This window comes from Corapipo altera, unplaced genomic scaffold (genome assembly GCF_003945725.1).
Source record: "Corapipo altera isolate COAL_440 unplaced genomic scaffold, ASM394572v1 112, whole genome shotgun sequence".
NCBI classification, from domain to species: domain Eukaryota; kingdom Metazoa; phylum Chordata; class Aves; order Passeriformes; family Pipridae; genus Corapipo; species Corapipo altera.
The window spans coordinates 5,035,769-5,056,387 of record NW_020884899.1 but is presented as its reverse complement, the minus strand read 5'-3'; the positions used below and the strand labels follow the sequence as shown (position 1 = coordinate 5,056,387).

Below are 20,619 nucleotides of genomic sequence, written 5' to 3'. Positions count from 1 at the left end.
TTTTGATGTGCTGCCATGTACATTAGAGGACTTTCTATACAAAGTATGTTTGCTGTGGATGATCAAATGTTTAAGTTTTATGATAGTAACTAATGAAAAAAAAAAAAAAAACTAAGACTTTTCACCAAACTTTTTACGTTTTTGTTTGAGAGGGACCAAACTACAAAGAACTAACTAAAAAGATGAAAGTTTAGTGACCATCTGTGAAGAAATAATCTAAATAGCTTGCAAAGTATAACTCAAGATTTAACTTTCCAATAGCAACTATCTACTTCTGCTCTTTGGTATAAGTTATTTTCTCCATCAAGAAAAATCTTGGTGTATTTCCTTTAGATGTTTAACTCATTAATCTCTATTTCCACAATGTCTTCTCTCAGCCAGTGATACCCACAAGCTGTACTGGTGCTCACCAAATTCTCACAAGAGAAGTGCAACTTCAGCAGCCAGAACAAAGGATTGGTAAAAGAATTAAAGAGATCCTGTAAAATCATTCACTGCACACAAAAAAAGCGAATTAAATAAAAAGTGAATTAATTCCATTCATTCTCCTCTAAAGTTAAATTCTGCAGTAACTGATATTTTTCAATTCAATAAAAACAGTTTGGAAACTGTTAAAATAGTTCCAAAATGGTCTGACTGCAACAGGTTCAAAGTTCTTTTAACACGCTTCCCTTTTTCATTTTTCACAATGTAAAAGCACAGCAAAGAAAAGGCAAGAGGTGATGATTTCCACTTAAATCCTATTCTTGGGGCTAAAACATTGCTCCAAATTCACCACTGCATTTTAAGCATTTCAGTTTATAAGAAGATAGACCTTCTGACAGAAACCTTTGGGATTTAAGGGTTTATTTTTAATATGGACTTTGTACTTGTTGCATCCAGAATTACAGCATAGGAAAGCAAACCCACCATGTAGTCAGGAAATTAGAGATGACTGGCTATAGGGGAATTTATGTAACACCCATCCAAAGCAATCTCAATGCAGCTTCTGGGGTTACTCCAGATTTACATATAAGCTAAGTGGTGACAATTTAGACCTAACATCTTAAATGATCTTTTCTCACCTATATGATTAAGAAAAAAGTATGTCACAGGTAGCACTATACTTTCACTGTTATTAATTCCACAGTAGCTTCTTAAATAATGAATGATTCTTTTTCTGCCCATCACTTATTTTTATAGAAGTATTAATCTTTGAAACAAATTTAAAAATCAGCTTGGTATTTATTTAAGAAAAATACTAAGATGGCTCACACAGAGACAAGAATTACCAGAGACCTGGCAGTTTTTCAGCTGTAGTGAGTCCACTGTCTTACTTAGGTGAGCCCCTGGGAAAGTGCATTGCTTTGTTAACATGGTGTTGGAATATTTTCAGCTGGAGGTAGAGCAACTGAAATCATACTTCCTCCCCTGCCTGAAACTGTAAGGATCTGCCCAGCATTTGTGTCTAGTGACCTTAAATTGCAATGTATAACCTGCTTTCAAAAAATAAAATCGATAGACATTATGCCTACTTATTTAAAAAATCAATAGACACTAGAGATGAATAAAATATTCTTTTCATTTTCCCAGTTATTCTAATTGAATATTTATAAGCCTCTCTGGCCAAGTTTAACATGAAATGCAGATGGACACAGAGCATTTAAATGTGTACTGGTTCTAAGAAGCAGAATCTGTACTGTAAAACTTGAAAGAATTATTTGTAATTAACTATACTGAGGAGGGCTAAACCTTATTTTCAGTCTTAATACTTCAAGTTTTGCTAATTTCAGTATACTTAAATAGCATTTCACTGCCTGTTCAGTCCTAGAAACTGATAAAGTGAATGACTGACAAAAAAAATAGTATTTTCAAAACAATATTGGAACTTCACTGTACAAATTTCCATTAATTTCAATGGTAAAAGTGTGAAATTAAGTTCATTGTACTGTCTGAAAATCTCCATCTATGGTTTCCTTCATGCCTAATAGGCTTTTGCCTCATAGATTCAGGTATGCCTATCAAAGCAAATAAGTCTCTGGAGCCTGAGAAATGCAAGGAGCAAAAAGGGTTCAAAAAGCCAACAGGCAAATAAACAACATAATAGCAAGATGTGGGAAAGGGAAATGAACCTGCCTACAATGCCAGGGAGCTGCCATGTGCAATACTGAGGATAGAGCAAAGCAGAAATTACAAGTGCTTCCACATTAATTCTAGAAGCCTGGAAAATAGAACAAAAGTATATTTGTCACCAACCAACCACCCTCTGTAACAGGCATCCCACACACAGGATATCTACAGGATAGCATTGTGAGTATCTGCTTTTCAGGACTGATAGATTACGATGTAGAGGCAGGGAAGAGGCTCTGTGCATTACATTTACCAGGATAAAAAAGTACTGCAGAAGAAAAGCATCACAGAATCTCTTTGGGCAGGAATTCCAGCCTGCAACAGCAAAACATACAGTTCCAGGACTGTGCTACCAACTCTCAGTTCAAGACAGTGACATCAGGAACCATTAAATAAGGTTGGGGAAGCTGCAAAGTTAGGACAAGTCACGAGAACAGAAGATTTCAGTCTGGGCCAGTGCTCATTAGGATAAGCCATAGAGGGAATATTTTGCACATAAAAAAATAATTGCTTCCTGAAAGGCCAGTCTGAAGCCCAAGAGATGCTATTTTGGATTTGTCTCCAGCCTTCTACATTCCTTCTGATTTTTAGTACCTACAGCATGATTCTGTCTTGACTGAGGTGCAGCATTCCTTCCGGGAAGAAGTCTTCAGTCCCAAAAGGTTCATCAGCTCCCATCACACCTAATCCCTTCTTTTTACACCATTATATCATCCGTTACATCATCCACACATGTGGGCTGCTAATCTCTTGTCTACAGGATTCGCACATACAGAGCTGGCAGGTATAACAGAGAATGCTATCACAGAACTCTTGTATTTCCATGTCCCACTTCACAACCTGAAGTTACCCTCAAAGCACCCTTGAACATCCCACACAGAAATCCATTTAACTGCATTTACTGACAGAGTCACCCTCTATCACAATCAGCTTCCTCTTATCCTTAGGGATCACCTCTGCTTGCAGGAGCCTCCTCAGTACAGAAGGATAAAGTGACTTTCAGCTGGAAGGTGGATATTGTCCGAAGGCTGGGTCCGTCCGCAGCAGCAGTGCAGAGGCTGCCACAGTTCAGACAGGAGTGACCTGCTGTGCTTCTGTAGGTCTCATCTCTGAGCCTCTTTACTAAGCTGGTCCAGTTCAGCTGCATTCAGTTTAAAAGAGCAAACCTGTTCTTTTACTGCTGAGAGATCCTTGAACCACACACACACACACACGTAGAAGACCTGCTGTCTGACTACATCGTCACGTATTTTCAATTCCCTGCAATAACATGAGAACCCTTCACTGAGACACCAGATTTTTACCTGTACCCTATGTTTAACAATAAGTTAGGTATTGGGAGCTAATATTAACTAAGCTTCTCCTTTAAGTGATTAAGATTGCTCTCTTCCCACCCTGTTCTACTTTCATTAAGCAAATTAGAAATAGGTGAGATCTATTCAAGTCTGGTTTGTTGAATTTCTGGAGCTGTTTTTAAATGCTGACTTGAGGCATTCTCTCTCTCCACTGAAGACAGCCAACCTTTTTGCTTGTTCCCTGTTCTCTATACAAATTAGAAAACGCTGTCACTTGCACTCCTGCATCTCTGAACAGGTTAGGCACCTCAGATGCTCAGGCAGAACAGTGGCTAATGTTTTAGGTGTGTCAAACATCTTACATACAGAAGAAGAAAAAAAAATCAAAACCAACAACAACAAAGAAAAAAGGGCAGAAGGATCAGAATTAAACTGTTCTATTACAGTAAAACGTTAGATAAGAGATCCATAAGTCTCCTTGAGTCTTCCATTCATTTCAGCACACACTGCAATAGTAGACACTGAATAAGACCAAACATGCAGATTTCCTATAAATCCCTGGCAGTGTGAGGAATTTATCCCTGGTCAACACAATGCCAGAATCAATATATACACAACCAGCTACCCATACACCCACACACAGCCAAACCAGCACTAATTTGACAAAGGACAGAGGAGAAACTGTGAAGACAATGGACAGCTGTAATAGCGAAAAAAGGCAAACAAGCTGTTAGGCAGCATCAAGAACGGGATGGAACATATTATGGAAATAATTATAATGCCATTAGCTCAATCAGAAACACATCAGCAGCTATGATGCCATGTCTGGTTCTGGGCATGTCATTCACAAAGACAAATCCCAGGCTCCTGGCCGAGACAGCTTGCTACTATTCTTGAAATTCATTTTGCTATGTAATATATACTCAAGCCTGAAACTAGAAAAAAGACTCCAAGCACAAAGGAATAAGTTTTCAGAAGAGAGAAAATAACTTGTCTTTCTAGCCAAAATAAGAGAGGTAGCTTCAAATGTTTGCAGTGTGACAGCAGGCTCAGAAAGGAGCATCTCCAGTTCATCTAAAATGAATATTCAAACGCTGGCAGCCATCATTCCAACAAAAGAAGTTTTTGGCTGCAGCAAGGACAGTCTCTTGGATTCATTGAGTAAAATCAAGTGAGAATTCCCATGGGAGGAAAGCTACTCAGAACAAAGGACAATGCTGGCACAAGAAATGATGCACACAAATAGGTGTAAGTGTGCTCGAAATGGAAATTAAAGTTTCTAATTTTCGGAAGACCACACTTCTAAAACAGTAGCAATGAAGTGCCTACATTCTCTGAGGTCCTCGAGAGATACAACTGGACAGTGTTTCATATGTATGGATATACACACACAATTTCCATGACTAAGCAGACACAAAGAAATTCTGTTTTCCTGGGATAAATGGAAAGCCCACACATTTTCATTTGTACATATACAAACTTCAAAGACACCACATGAGCACATTTTGTTCCAATGGACTGATGCAGCATGGATTGCAGTATTATTTCTAACACCTTCTTTTACAACCGACTTCTTTCTTTGGAAAACAAAAGGCTTGAAAGCCACAGGTGTCTGGAATGCATTTTCTAGATATGCAATTTATGGAGGCATTCAAAAACAGCCTATGATATATATATAGCAGGCCAACTGTGAAAGCTTAGCACAAGAGGAATTTTCCTAATCTTCTTAAGGACAGGATTTTTTTAGTGGCAACATGGCTGCTGCTATATGCCTCTGTTTCCCTGTCCTAAGCCTGTTTGTTTTGTGTTTTCTGTTTAGTTTGGTTCTCTGGGGGGGCTTAATAGTTTTTTGCTTTTTTGTCTTCATGGTAGGATCACTTTATTATCTGATTTTACGGCTGCCATTGCCATTTTCTGTGGGAGCACTTTTTTGTTTGTTTTATGGCCCATCTTCAGTGAATCCTCTCTAGTTACACTCAACCTTTTTGGCTTTTTACTCCACTCTGTTGGTCTACTGCACTACAAGTTACTTTTGAGGGATAAGCTGCAAGACTATCAGCCCCAGTTTCCAGCAAATGACGACTACAGAAGGATCTGTCTGCTGTGGATACACAGAAGTCTCAGCTGAAATACTTCTTAAGCCACAAATGTGTCATTTTGGATGGATGGAGCTAAATCACCACATCTTTTCACAAGAGAATGCACTCCAGGAGCAGGAGTCAGACTGCTGAAGACGACACTGGGGATCAGAATTTTTTCCAGGAGAAGAGAGAGCTACCAAGAATCCAAAGGTTTTCTCATTTGACTGCCATTCCACCAGCAACTATCAGGAGCTGTTATTTCAGGTTTTTGCATCTCTAAACTATAAGGCTTTCCCCATAGAAAAAGGAATTAGCACCTTTAAAGTAATTATTTTCATTGGTTAACATAATTTTGACTTGGTTATTAAATTTCATATTACACATACTTATGATTCGGACTTTGGAAATACATTTATTGATCTCCACCATTAATACTGCAATAGGAGAGTGACAGGTCTCTCCTGATCACCTTCTGGAGATGAAGATGCAAACTGCATGAACTGAGAAAGGATTATTTCAGATCTTCTAACACTGATTGCTGGCAGTGTTGTTAATGAATCAGCATCCTGTATTCCCTGTAAAAACTAAAATTCTATGTACTTTGGAGAAAGTTCTACTTTGTCCACCACCAGGGGACAAAGGGAGCCTATCTCCTTACTCTTTTAGCATTAGCTTGTTATTATGTCTTGTGCATCAGAAGGAAACCTCCCATGTCCAAAAATTAATTTCTTGTAAAATTATGACACTACTTGGCAGGTTTTTCCCACTTTTGTCATCTGCAATATTTTTCTCTGTTGAAAGTTCAAATTGCTTTTAGCAAGTGTTCTTCTTTAATATTTTGCTGTTAGTGGAGTTTTAATCTCTTTCCTGCAACCAGGAGTTACAGTGATAATCCCAGTGGTATACACATTGCTGTTAAGTTTTTCCTATTGTTTTGTGACTGTCCTTAAGGAACAGCACAAATGGTCTCATTTCTCAGTTAATTCTCAAACTCCCTGCAAACCAGGCCGTGGTCAAACTATGGGAGGTGATCAGGTAAGGAGGGGACACAAAGCTGCCACATCTCACTCCAGGTGCAGTAGGTGACACGTGCACAGCTGCAAGTCCATTTTAAAGCCTTCCTTACATTACCTTCATTATCTTTCTTAACATTCTCCTGCCCAGGTGAATTCATCTGATGTTGAAAGCTGACTTATGTTTCTATTTGTTCTGAGGCTGGAACTCCATCGAATCGGCAGCTATGTGTTTAATGGTCCAGATCAAAATAGCGCAGGTGAAATTTTACCTGGATCAAAAACAGGAGACCTTATTCACATTAGTCACGTTAGCACTTTTCTTCTAAAGTTAGTACTAATGTTTGTACTTTTCTTGTTGAGCTAATGCTGTACATTGTCCCCTTATGACAGTTCTACTTGGTATGTAGTCAATCCTGTGCCATTGGGTGTATTGTAGGATAAATGTACTATTTCTTCTTTGATACTCGTATTTTCAGTTTAAAATTTTCATGAGCTGATCTCCATGTTATGATTTTGTATTTCTGCAAGACGACTCATATAGCTATTACACGAGTTCTTTAAGGAATTATGATTCACATTCTGATATCTCTTACACTATTTAACATGTGTCAAAATAAATAGTAGAGAAATCCCTTTTAATGCAAAAGAATATCTGCATGGATATTGCACAAATCTTTATCAACTGAAACACTATTTGAAGATTTCCATTCCAAAGCAATTACCACTCCTGCAGAAGAAAGCAGCTGATGAAACAGGGGGCAGAAAAGATCAGTACTTAATCCATTATCACATCCCAGTAATGCTAATCTAGGTGTAAGATTAATTTGGACTTCAAACATATTAAAGCAGCAAAATAAGATCCACTATATCCATATGATCAGATTCAACATTTACTGCAACCTTTCGTTCATAATATGAATTTGAAACCAATTCAGACATTTACTAAAAGATAATAGAAATAGATGGTATATGGAAGCACAGAATCCAAATATGGATTTTAATATGGGAAACAAAACTTAACCATTAACTAGATCATCTTCTCTGACAGGGCAATTAAAACACAAGGAACATATTTCCAAGGCAACCCCTTCAGTATTTCTCTCATGTAAAATTACTAAATTATTTGAATGTAGCATTTTGTTGGTTTCCACCTCTGAGTTTTCTACTCTTATTAATTCTATGTTTTTCCCTAAGAACTTGACAGTTACTTGAAAAGTCAATTCTAAAAACATTTGGTTTAGTCTACCTGACCTTAGCAGTTGGTGTATTATTTCTAAAGTAATTTTTTTCAAACACAACAATTTGATAACCTACCAGCTTATTTCACAGTAGCAATGGTGAATAACCTCTAAGGATCATACTACTGTTAAATCTAAAGTTAAGTTTCTACTTTTTCGGTTTAGTTTCCCTGACTTTGATTTCTGCTCAGTTTATAAAGGCAAACACTGCTTAGCAGACTGACAGATATCTCCTTTTACCTGGGATTTCAAACTGCTCAGTTTACCTACCATTGGCTCATTTTAGTGATACAATTAACATTGTGGATACAGATTCAGATGTGAAGGCACTGAAAGACTCTGGTCTGCCTTGTCCTTCTCGGTTCTTACAGTTTCTACAGCCTGCCCCCATGACATTTGGAATTCATCTTTCTGCCTCCTTAATTTCCTGTCACTTAACACAGCCCTCATCCAGTCACTACCAAAATGGAGGTTGGAACAAATACTTGTTTTTTGCTAACAGGTCCTGTGCTGGGGATCCCTGAGCTGGAGGCAGCACTCCACGTGGAGTCTCACCACAGCAGAGCAAAGGAGCAGAATCCTTTCCCTCGACCTGCTGCCCACGCTGCTTTGGATGCAGCCCAGGACACAGTTGGCTTTCTGGGCTGCAAGCACAGATTGCTGGGTCATGTCCAGCCTCTCATCCACCCCAAGCCTTTCTCATCAGGGCTGCTCTTGATCTGTCCATCCCCCAGCCTGTACTTGTGCTCAGGATTGCCCCAACACACGTGCAGGACCTTGCACTTGGCCTTGCTGAACTTCACGAGGTTCACACAGGCCCACCTCTGAGAGCTGTCCAGGTCCCTCTAGATGGCATCTCTTCCCCCAGCATGTCACTGCAGCACTCAGCTTTGGCATCATCACAAAACTTGCTGAAGGGCCTCAGTCCCATTAAGTTGTTTAACAGCATCAGTCCCAATACCATCCCCTGAGGAACATCCCTCATCACTGGTCTCCACTTGGACACCACCAAGGCACTGACCACAGCTCTGAGTGCAACATCTATTTCAACATTCATTTTCCTCACATTGCCTCATTTGTAATTAAAAATATTTCCTCTGAATTTGATTTAAAATTTTAACCTTTAAAAACTAATGTCATGCTTAAATGCTATGAATGTTTATCTCTACCTTATTGCTCTCTCAGATGCATTTTATGATATTTAGAGCTACTTTGACTCCCTTGGCTACATTGTCTAAGTATAAACCTTTAAGATGCCTCCTGTTCGGATGAAACTTTCCTCCATTCAGGTAATTAAACAGTTTTTTACTACAACTTAAAATATATTTACAAATATTTTTATACTTTGTCTGCATCAGTTTTCATTTTCTGTTTCATTGTGGTTTTCTGGCTGATATGAAGCAGTTTAGAACTTCACAAATACAGTGGAAGATTCAGGGGGAAAAAAAAGAGGACTGACTATTGAACAATAAAGTGAATGTTATGTCAAACAGATGAAAAAAGATATCTTGTCCAAATATATGTTTGCATGGTTGAAAGATTGTGAGAGAGAGCAGAAACGATTTTGAGAGGCATGTTAAGTAAAAGCCTATAGTATTGCTCAAGCTGTTTCAAAATACAGTGCTTAAAACCAATTTCTAGCCATAATATCAACTACCAATCACAATCTGTTACACTAATAAAAGAATTTTATTCTATTTTTGCTTTTTTAGAATTCACACAAATCCAAGATGAAAAATGGCAGAGGTTTTTCTCTCCTGCCTTTGTGTAGCATTATACCATCCCTAAACCTGCTTGTTATGCAATTAATGGGAATTTCTTTTTTTTGAGAGAGTTCTATCACAACTGACTCAGCATCCCAAACTGTTTGACTGCTTGCAGCTTTCACATAATTTGGGTCACCTATCCTTCCCCATCACAATATGCCTGTAAATTTATGCCAGTCATTGGTTCCTGAAAACAAACAGCATTTGTTCATTTATTCCTTTTTATAAAATAAACAAAAAACAAATCAACCAGTCCCATAAAAACACTCAGCAAAGACTCAAAAGCCCAGCCCACGTACAAAGGTAGCCTATTTTTATAGCTAAGTGTCTTCCTGGTTTGGCTCTGTTGGTTGGTTTTTTTTTCCCAGGAGAACAGGGGGGCTCTTGAAATACCAAAAGGAATTATTTTAATGCTTTCTGAAATCTGCCTTCTAGGAGTTTAGAAGCACTAATTCTTCACAAAGAATACTTGGGGAGAAATTGAGTTTGGTAGCTGGGGAAAGAAAAAAAAGGCAACCACTCCATTTAAAACATCAGTTCTAAAGTGGTCAGGTTTCATTTACATGATGCACCCTGCTGCCATTAATTTAGCAGCCCTCTAATCAAGCTCACTTCCAGAAAGAAAAGTAGAGAATATTGAAAAAAATGGTTGTTAAACTCCAAGGTTTTCGGAAAACAGAAGAAATTTAAGTATGAAGCCTCCTTTTGAGTCCCATTATACAACACACCCAGTTCTGTTTGACTTCACCTGTGGAACAAAGAGGATCTGCACACTGCAGCATAAGGATAAATGAGGAATAATGAGGGGAGGCAAAGCCTCTTGTGACAAGGCTTCAATTTGCCTACAATATAGGATTTCTGTACATTTAAAAATAAACTAAAAATAAGTAGTTGTTTCTTGAAATACTTACTTTCACCTGGTCATAGTGAGGAGCGCACAAAGAGACCCAGGACAGCAATACTAGACAGCCTTGTTTCAAATATCAAGGTCTATGTCAAGGGTATTTAAAGCCATCTTACTTCAGGATAAACTAGGTCACCTGAGGATTAAGGAATAAATGAATGAAGGCCATACACCAATCTCTCAAACAATAAGATAACACAGCTATTTGTGGTTGAAAGGTGAAGTCAGTAAAACTCTTTGTTAGCATTACATTGTCTGCCAAAAAACACAAGCAAGGAACAGAAATCACTTTATCCAGTAATTCACTTAGTAAAGACCAAGAGAACTATTGCCTTTTAGAAAGAACTCACATGCCACACAGTGACCAGAGTGACCTTCTCTGAAGTCACTGCAACTTTACCTCAAATGCTGTTTTGCCTGATATTTTTTTAAAGAGAGAAAAAAATATGTTTATCTTGTGGTACATAAATGCTATACAAAGAGATGAAGAAGGCAGAAGCAAGATCTACCCCAAAACCCCTCTCATTCCACTGCCTTCAGTTCTGTGCAAGTTATGCAAGGGCTCACTTTCAAGAAGTCGTTCTTTTCAAAAAGTATGAGTTGACTACACAGAAAACTGGCAATTCCCAGCAACAGCACATAAGGACCTCTCACCTCCCCATTTAGACAAGTAACTGGATCTTTCACCTGGCTGCAGTCACCTCCCCATCGCTATCAAAAAGAAGGAATTCTGTTAGAGCACCATTTTTAGGTAACTGGTTTGCCCAAGATTGCTGCAATCCATACGACCAAGGCAAGGTACAGGCTATTTCTCTTGATTCATGGTAAATCAATATTATGTTTCCAGCACCACACAACTAAATTACATCTATTGCATCTGCTGCTGAAAGCTGTATGTAAGGGCATGGTTTTTCTTTAGTATTTCATTTTTATCAGTCCCAATGGTACTACATTGGATTCTATGTTATATTATGCCTTAACAAAAATGATTTTACTACATCACTCCATCATCTGTCTAAACTTAATCAAGCACAACATTGCTTTCTGAAAGTCTACAGTAGTCTCAAGTCCCTGCGGGGCTTTCTTCATGGTAGCCACTTTGGAAGAAAAATATCAGCTCAGCACTGTCAAACTCTCAAAACTTACAAGCAGGCAGTCATCAGCACACAGCAAAATTGTCCCTGATTATACCGTTGTTAAAAAAAAACCTTTAATACCTCCCCAGTTCAATACAAGAAGTTTCGGGTGCTATTTCATAAATAAATGTTCTGAGATGAAGGGCAACAGAACTGCCAGGTTTAAATTTGGCCCACAGTTTTAAGGTAGGGCCTACCAAAACAGTCAACAAGCTCAGAATGGGAAGGTGCCTGAGACTGTATTTGAAAAAGGAGAAGATAAAAGCTAGAAAAACAAATAGCAAATGACTGGAGACCATTAGAGAAAATAAACTGTCTGCCCACAGCCTTTGCAATCTGAAATCAATCTCAATTGTAAAATCACTCATGTCCCTGTTTAAGTCACCTCCAATCTTTTTCTTGCTCGTAGCTCACCACAATCCATTCCCCCAGCCTTTCAATTTATCCCCATTGTTTAAGGGTTTTAAGATCCTAACTGCCTCCCAGCAAGCACCCCACAATTAGCCCCCCCCCAGGGGATCTCTACCAGTCAGCACAAATTCTTCCACCTTGGCCAAATTGTTCACTACAATGATGAAAAATAAAGCCGAACGATGGATATTTTTACAGAGTGGGAGATCACCACCTACACCTACAGGGAAAAAAAAAGCAGCATAACATTGGAAACGCTTTATAATAGTCTTAGGGCCACAGATTTGCTGGGAAGAGATGCCCATGGGTCTGGCTTGTTCCATTTCAGACCTGCAGCCCTGAGTCATTACCAGCACGAAGGAGCCACAGCTCACGGAACCGATGGAGCAGAAAGGACTCTATTCATGGACCACACCAACCCACCCCAGTGACATCTGATATCATTTCTTTCTTTTGGCTGGCAGCACAAGTGACATTTATTAGCCTGATGTAAAACAAGTGATAAATGTCAAATCCAATTAATATTTTCATCTTCTGATGAAAGTAATTTAAAAGCAATTATATCAGGTTACAGTTGTTTAAGCTATGCCATACAATAGGCAGTAATTATATTCATCCTCATTCCAAACATGACTTTATCACAGTAATATCCAAGAGCAGCTTGAAAAGAGAAACCTTTGGCTACAAAAGCATCTGCTGTGCTTAAACAATTTGATTTCAATGGAGCATTGCTGTTAGCAAAATGAGTCATTTACAGATGTGACCAGGTAAAAACAAAGCTGAACCACTTTCCATCCAGAGAATTACTTGTTTGTGTTCATAGACAAAGTGATGATAACGTCAAAGCCCAGATTTTAAAGAGATATATATATCTAATTATCAAAGAGAAACAATACAAAATCATAAATGCAGTTATTTATTTAAGGAAGAAAAAATTAATTCAGAGGACAGCAATGACCGTGTCAGGAAGCCTTCTGCACAGGAAGTGGAAGGATTAAACTCTTAATTCACTATATTATGACACACCTGTAGTAGAGCACTTTACCCAAAGGCCCACAGCAGACAACAACATGTCAAGATGCACAGAAAGATGGACCTTATTGCCTTCAGACATATCAATAAAATTGGTATTGAAAGAATAGTTAAGGACAGTGAAGTCGAATATTAGGATGAAGTCCGTCAAAATCTGAAACAACTTAATACTTTTTACTGGATTTACATCAAGAATGCTTGATCCATGAAGCAAAAAAGAGGAACTTCAAGGTTTAATCATATAGAGGCATTTATGTAAAATGGCATGTATTTATGTATTTATGATATAGTATACAATAATTGAATCCAAGCTGAAATTACCTTTCTAAGAATAAACAGACTAGCAGATTCAAATTAATAACCTACCAGTCTTCCTTTTAGGCTCTGAATCATGAAACTACAGAGTGTGATTCATAGTAAATCTTTAAATAGAGATGATGATTTCCAAGCTCATAAGCCAAGTTTAAGGAACTCTGCACTGCATTATTTACAGTATAAATACAATGTTTTCACAAGATATGAGTAAACTGAAAATTCATATTTGTAAAGCATACCTGGTCTAACAAATCATTTCCATACCACTTGAATTTCCTCTTGTTTTAGGTGGCTTTTATTTTGTTTCGCGATTTCTTTCAAATGTCACTGATAGCCAGGCCAAAAGTCATATTGCTAAGAAAAACCTTTAACATCTAGAAACATGAAATCTAGGTAGCAAGATTTTATTAAGTCCACCAAAGCCAATCTTATTTCTTTGATTCCTGAAAGAGAATGTAAACTTTAAACAGTTTGTTCCTGTAAGAAAAAAAGACTGCTAAAGTATATTCACAGATTTGAAAATTCAGAGTATACCCACACAGCTGAAAACAAGCTACATAGGTAATGCCTGAACCACCTTGGATGCTAGGAGAAAAATACTTGCATTTGCACACTTCTCTGGTGGGCAAAAAGACTCTGCTGCTCACGTAAATGGCTAAATAAAGTATTCCAGATTCTTGTCTCTCACTGTTGTGCTAAGAACACATATCAAAAAAGGTCTAGGGTATGCAGCTCTTAAAAATGAACCCCATTTGAAGATTCAATATCTACTTCAGACAATAACATGAAAACAACACAGACATTTTGCACACAAGCACTTTGGTGTCTACAGGTTACTCTGTGTCTTCTTATAGTAGCTCCTAAAAATTTAAGAATCACCAACCCTGAAGAGGCTACCCTGTCTTGACCCTGGAAATGGTAAAATCCTGTACCTTCTACAGGTCAGATAAATACTAATGGCTTCAGTAAAGCAATTTAATACAAAGTAAAAGAGGAACAACTGCTAAATCATATGGGAAATATTGCTACATATTTACAATTGACTTCCAATGTCTCCTGACATTTTAGAGAGCCTTTTCTAGGTGTTACAAAAATACTGCAACATACTTTTGTCATTTATGTGATAGTAGCCACAATGTACAAATATTCAGAATGCAAACATACTTGATATTTACCCTTGAAAATACAAGAGGACTTCCTTCTCCCAATCAATACCGACACTTTTCAAAAATTAGATTTTCACTGGGCATGTTTTAATTAGGTTTCCTTTTACAAAAAACACTCTCTTTCAGTGTATGTGAGAAACCAAAGAGGGCAACCATAACCAGGCAGAACTGACAGGAAAATAAAAAAGTGCTCTAACCAATTTCAACTTCCAGGCTGATGACATAAGCCTAGAAGCAAAATACACGCTGCCTCACTGCAGGACATTTCTTCTCATTAAAGAGGTAAGTGGGTCTGTGTAAGCAGTGAAGACTATTAAAGATAAGCAGATTAAACACTAGTCTTGCAGCATGGCAGCATTATGTTATGTTGCTAGGCTGGAGAACTGGTTTTCCTCTAAGGTTTGGGATTTCCAGCATTAAGCAAGTACAAAATGCAGCGATATTAACACCAGTGAGGCACGCCAAGTGGCTGATGGCAGGGAGGAGAAACAAAAACCACTCTCTACACAGCAACCCCTGTCACCACCAGCAGCAAAAACCGTGCCTGGCAACGAGCAAGTCTACCAAGCAGACACTTTTAAGCCAATGAAATGTATGAAAAAGATATAGCTGCTTATCTTTGGGAAGAATCCCTTTATCCAAAATCTCCTTAGACTCAGATGCACACACACAGATCCACTTTTTCATGCAGTCACCTGCTAACAAAACCTTTCTTCCTGGAGCAGAATTAATTACTGGCATTTTTATCTTTTCTTACAGGTTGAAAATAAAAAGTTTAGTTCAGCTATATGAGAATTCACAAAGTCCTTAACGACAAACTGAAAGCACTTATTTAAGCATAACTATAGCAAATTATCAGAGCAATTTAACAATACCCTGAAGACAGCAGCTAAATGCCATCTCTTCTGCCTGAGCAAACCATTTAACCTTTTATCCTTGTCCATATTTCAAGGACATTTTATTCAGACAAGGTTACACATTTTTCCCTTGCTGTATTTTCTAGTGTCTTCAAAGTGTATGCCAGAAGCATACACTCCCCAAATTCAGTCCCCTTTCCTACTCCATTGCAAACTGGACCACAGGGGCAAGTCCTGAAAAACCAAACCAGGGTGAAAGCATGAGCCAGGCAGACATTCACTAAAAATCAACACAGGGAGCCTTTCTAAGCATGAATGCTCAGTCCTACAATGAGATGCAGCACACTCACACACATCATAACAATCCATTTTCACATGTTATGATATACAGCACCCAAGCACAAGATTACAACAGACTCATATAATAAAACTTCACGGTTTGTTTCCACTGACTGAGTTTAGTCAAAACAAGTTGCCTATGACTGATCTAGTTAATGAATTCCAGCAACTATTCATCCATAGTCAGTGCTCCCCAGTCCTTCTTCTCCTCACTCATGGCCCTCCAGACACTTCTGAGCAAAAGACAGTGCACAGTGCCCAGCCAGTCTGGACACCCACAGCCCTCTGCACAACTGACTTCAGTTCCCTTCACCACACTGGTAACACCAGTACAGATCCTGCTCCTTCTGTCAGCTGCTAATTTTCACAGAAGCTGAAGAACTTAGACTTCATCTAAGTCTTTGGACATCTTCTCCAGTCCAAATTTTAATTGATTTCAGGTGTTGAGAATTTACTGGGAGAACAGGAACCAAGCCTGAGCATAAGTCTTGTTTCTTTTGGAAGCTAACCTGAAAATATTACTTTTTTTTTTTAATTAGGATTTTTAGAAGAAAAACAGTGTGCAATTTCTTGTATTCTAAGCATATAATTTCAGTATCTAGATAAATCATTTTTATTTTTCTTCTTGTGTTACCACCCCTTCTTCAGATGTCAGTATAACTGGTGACTTCCTACATCATCACTGTTGGAAGCCCTTCAGCAGACATCTGACCTGTGGGTCCAGTTATGTTCCTGGTAAATCTGTGAGCAGTATAAAATAACTCTTGTTAATATATTTTCCATAGCAGGCTATTCTGTTCCAAAAACTCAAACCCAAGAGACTCACAATATCCGAAGATCTTCACACATGTATGTATGCATGTATCATGCTAAACTTAAAGTTAATCTTCAGTTAAAAATTTATATACTAATCTTTCAGTTAATACATTTCAAAAGTTTTTTAAAAGCAAAACAGAAAAATCAAATTTTGAGGCCAAATCAGTCTCTCTTCACTGTAAACAACTTGTTTTCCTTTATAAAACACAATTTCTACCTTTAACTTTTTATAAAAATACTGTAAAAAGCAACATTCTTACTAATAGCATCTTTATCAGATCTTGTGACCAGCTTTGTAGCCAGCAAAAAATATCTTGGGTAATTCTAAAAGATACTCTTTAGGAAACAAAATTGATGAGTATGTTGAGTTTCAGGGTCTCTAAATTATGACCAAAGATGCACCAGAGAAGCTTTAAATTGTACAGTACAGTAAGCCTTCTCTTGTTAAACATATTGAAGCTTAGAGTTTCCACTGATTCTCTATTTCCCTATAAAACAAAACAAAAAAGTGCTCAATCCTTAGAGTAAAATAAATCAGCTTAAAAACAAGTCCACCGAATATTCTGAGATTATATTCTCCATGCCCTACTTCCCCTTGCCCCCAGGAGGAAAATGTTAGTTTTATCTCTAGAATTAATAAATCATACTGGGGGTGGAGAAGGGGTATGGTTTTTTATATATATTATATTTTAGCCAAACATGCTGTGCAGCAGAAAATACCAGCCAAGATAAACACATTCAAGTACTGTGATGCAGTTTGTCTTTTAGATCTGCACTGAAACTAGGACAAAAACAGTCCCACAAAGTAAATTACCTAGTTGAACCTAGCCCAAATTCCAGCAGAAAATGAAAGGGGGATATCGCTCTGTAGGAAGAGGTGGACGCAGGGAATCGTGGTGATGACAAAGTCCAATCACCTCTGAACACTGCTTAAGTACCAGAAATGTAGAATATAAGCTCCATGAAAGTATCTGTAATTTGGAATATCACACTTTCCATTAATTTTCTTACTTGCACTTACTCATCAGGATTTTGGGGACAGAATCACCAATTTCTTGCATGTGTAGAAAAGTAAAAGCACACATGCAGCAGCTCCTGCAATGCACATAAAACCCCCCAAAAATACCCATATTCCAGAACAGGATGATATTCAAAATACAAGTTTATCTTCACAGGGACTCACTGGGTACTACTGCTTCTCACCTGCAATAATATAGCAACAACAAATGATACACATGTACAGGGAACAATAACAAACCTAGGTAACATCCTAACATTTGTGACTAACATCACAATGTATTTTACATCACAACTAACTACAAAAAAAGAAATACAGGTCTCTGCACAATGCAGCAGAAGCAGTTCCACCACCTGCATTAGTACCTGTCCCTAGGTAGTAATTTATGTCAATAGTCCAAGTTCATTATCTAAAATGAAAGCCTAGAAATGAAAAGACTATTCCATTATTAGAAGCTCTTTCTCAGTCTTTTCTCATTGCTATTACACAGCTACATCCGGTTGTGAGCATATTATGTGTATGTGTATTTATAAGTATATATAGTTATATTTACACAGAACATTTTATTTGCCTCTCCTGGACCTTAATTTCCACACATTTCACTAAACAAAAACACCAAACAGGATGCAACAAAAGCAGACTGAACAAATGAAGAAGGTGATACAGATGGGCCACAAGCCAATATATTAACTTTGCATGAAGGAACAGTTCCTGTTCCTTTAGGTTATTTGCTCACACCACTCCATGGCCATTTACTGCAGGGATCACTGCAGAGAGAATTCCCAGGGAAGATGAAGTATCACAGTAGTGATATCAAGTATATTTCAGGTAAGGGAGGTAACAAGAAGCACAAGGGAAACATATGCATACATTTGCTAAAGAACAGGAAGAGCTGGTGATGGCAGATGGTTTATTTAACAGAGAAAAAAAGAATAGGTTTTGACAAGAGAACAAGTCTAAATCAACTGTGTTAAAAAGCAGGGCGGGGACAGGAGACTTTGGGGAGGAGGGACGACATGACACTAAGATAATCAGTTTGTTCATCTCAATCAATCCTCAATAGTCAATTTTTAAACATTACATGAAATAGCACTAACAGGCTGTGGAAAGTGTTTTCTATCAAAATATAAAGGAAACAAGATTTTCACAGTGCACGTGATTAAGTACCAGAACAGGTGCCAAGAAAAGCTGCAAAATCTCCATCCCTAGAAATACTCAAAACCAGCCTGGACAAGCCCTTCAGTAACCTGATCTAACTTTGGAATTAGAGTGCTTTGAGTGGAGGGGTTGGATTAGAGGACCTAATTTAGGCTGTGATGTTCATTTTTAAAGCCATCAACATCCAGTTTGAACTAAGAAACTTTTTCATCAGTGGCTTTCCAAACTAGTATCACCCAGCTCTCCACGGAAAGTAATTATAAAATATAGTGTCTTAGCAGAGTACCAACAGCTTTTTAATTTTTGCTGATTGTCAAAGTTGAAGTTGACTATAAAATGGTCACTTTCTGAGCCAAAACTACCTCTAAAAAATCTACTCCAAGATATAGAGGGAAGAAAAAAAAAAAAGTTCAGCATTAACTTCCTTTTGGACTTACTGGATATCTGCATTAATTCCTGATGTCCTTTTAGCAGATTTTCTTAGTTCTCAAAGTATTTTTTATACAGATATTAATTGCACCTATATATATACATATGTATTTATAGATAACTACCCAGCTGTGCAAAGACACACCACCACATAGAGACAGTAAATAGTCAAGACCAGAATGATCAAATTCCACAACACTAAAGAGTTAAACCAGAGAAATGCATTCTCATTCCCAGCAGTGTCTTCCATTGACACTGGTAGACACTTGGGCTTCTCCAACCTCCCCTCCTTTTCCAATACTCCCCTGCAGCATCACCATAAAAACCACTCCCTGACACGTCAGACAGATGAAATATCCCAGAGAAATTCTAGGCTCAGGAAAGCTCTAAAAGGGCTTAAATTTTTTTTTAACTGTAGTCAGAAACAATCTTCTTGATTATAAACTCTGACTAATTAAATAAATTGAAAGCAAAGATCAATTTATCCAAAATATATCCCAAAACGATCTTATTTATTCTCATATACTCAGTTATACAGAAAGTAAATACAGCTGATTTTATGATGAGGAAATGCACTATCATAACACACAGTCACCATGGTATATGCAGCACACAGTGTCAAGCTACTCCTGTGATTTTAATAAGCTGGCACAAAGAAAAATCAAAATATACACAAATTATAAAAAGGTGAGACATAGATCATATTCACATAAGGCAACAATTACTCTGTAATTGCCTTAAAGCATCAGTAAGGTATGAATGGCAGTATGTTAAAATGGTAGATTTATTTTCCTCAAAGGAAGTTAAACAAAAGGACAGGCATGGTTAATTTAATAGGCAACGTTCATGGTCTATAAACAATTACTTATGCTAGCAAGTATGTAATAGGCTGTATCCCATCCTATTACAATGCAAAGGGGGGAAAAAAAAAGAATACAGTGCTTTCAAGCATTAATCTATTCCATGCCCAGCTCACACAGGATTTTGGAGCTCACTCCCTTCCAGCAGTTTTACTCCATAAGCATCAGTTCAGTCATCACACACCACTGACACTGGCACAGATTACCATGTTTGTCATACCACTGCAACTGAATAAAACTTCCACGGCACCACTACAAAATGAAACTTCACTAGTTCAAGTTCAAAACAAACCAGAACATTTATTTCAACTTAATGATAGTTCTTCAAAGTAAAATATAAATATTCTTTGCATTGTTGAATTGCATTCTGGCTTTAGGTTACTGTGCATTTGAAGCAATAAAGAAGCATATGTCTAAAATAAAAGAGAATATTCACTGTACTTTGACATTTAATTTTTAAATAATGCTCAACTAAAATGGCTACTCTAAGCCAAGTCTGAAAAGTCACTTAACAGATCTTTATATGCATCTGTAAAAGTGGAGTTTCAAAAATAAGGTTAGCCTCATAGTTTAGACTTCACTTCTTTCCATAGGAATATTCACAAAATTACTGGATAGAAACCGAGACATAAAAAAATTTATTTTTGTACTTTGTACAAAAGCCTGCTTTTAG

The 20,619-nt window shown here is 37.6% G+C and overlaps 1 protein-coding gene across 6 annotated transcripts in view; it reads right to left on the bottom strand.

Annotated features, from left to right (window-relative positions):
• MAST2 (microtubule associated serine/threonine kinase 2) overlaps nucleotides 1-20,619 on the bottom strand; it is a 192,168-nt gene that overhangs the window by 120,227 nt on the left and 51,322 nt on the right. The window contains exon 1 of one of the 6 annotated variants that reach the window (XM_027648986.1): nucleotides 6,617-6,637. The exons of the other annotated variants lie outside the window; for them this stretch is intronic. Within the exon in view, the coding sequence (XP_027504787.1) occupies nucleotides 6,617-6,637 (21 nt within the window). Of the gene's footprint in view, nucleotides 1-6,616; nucleotides 6,638-20,619 lie in introns of those variants that run through there. 6 annotated transcript variants of the gene reach the window in all.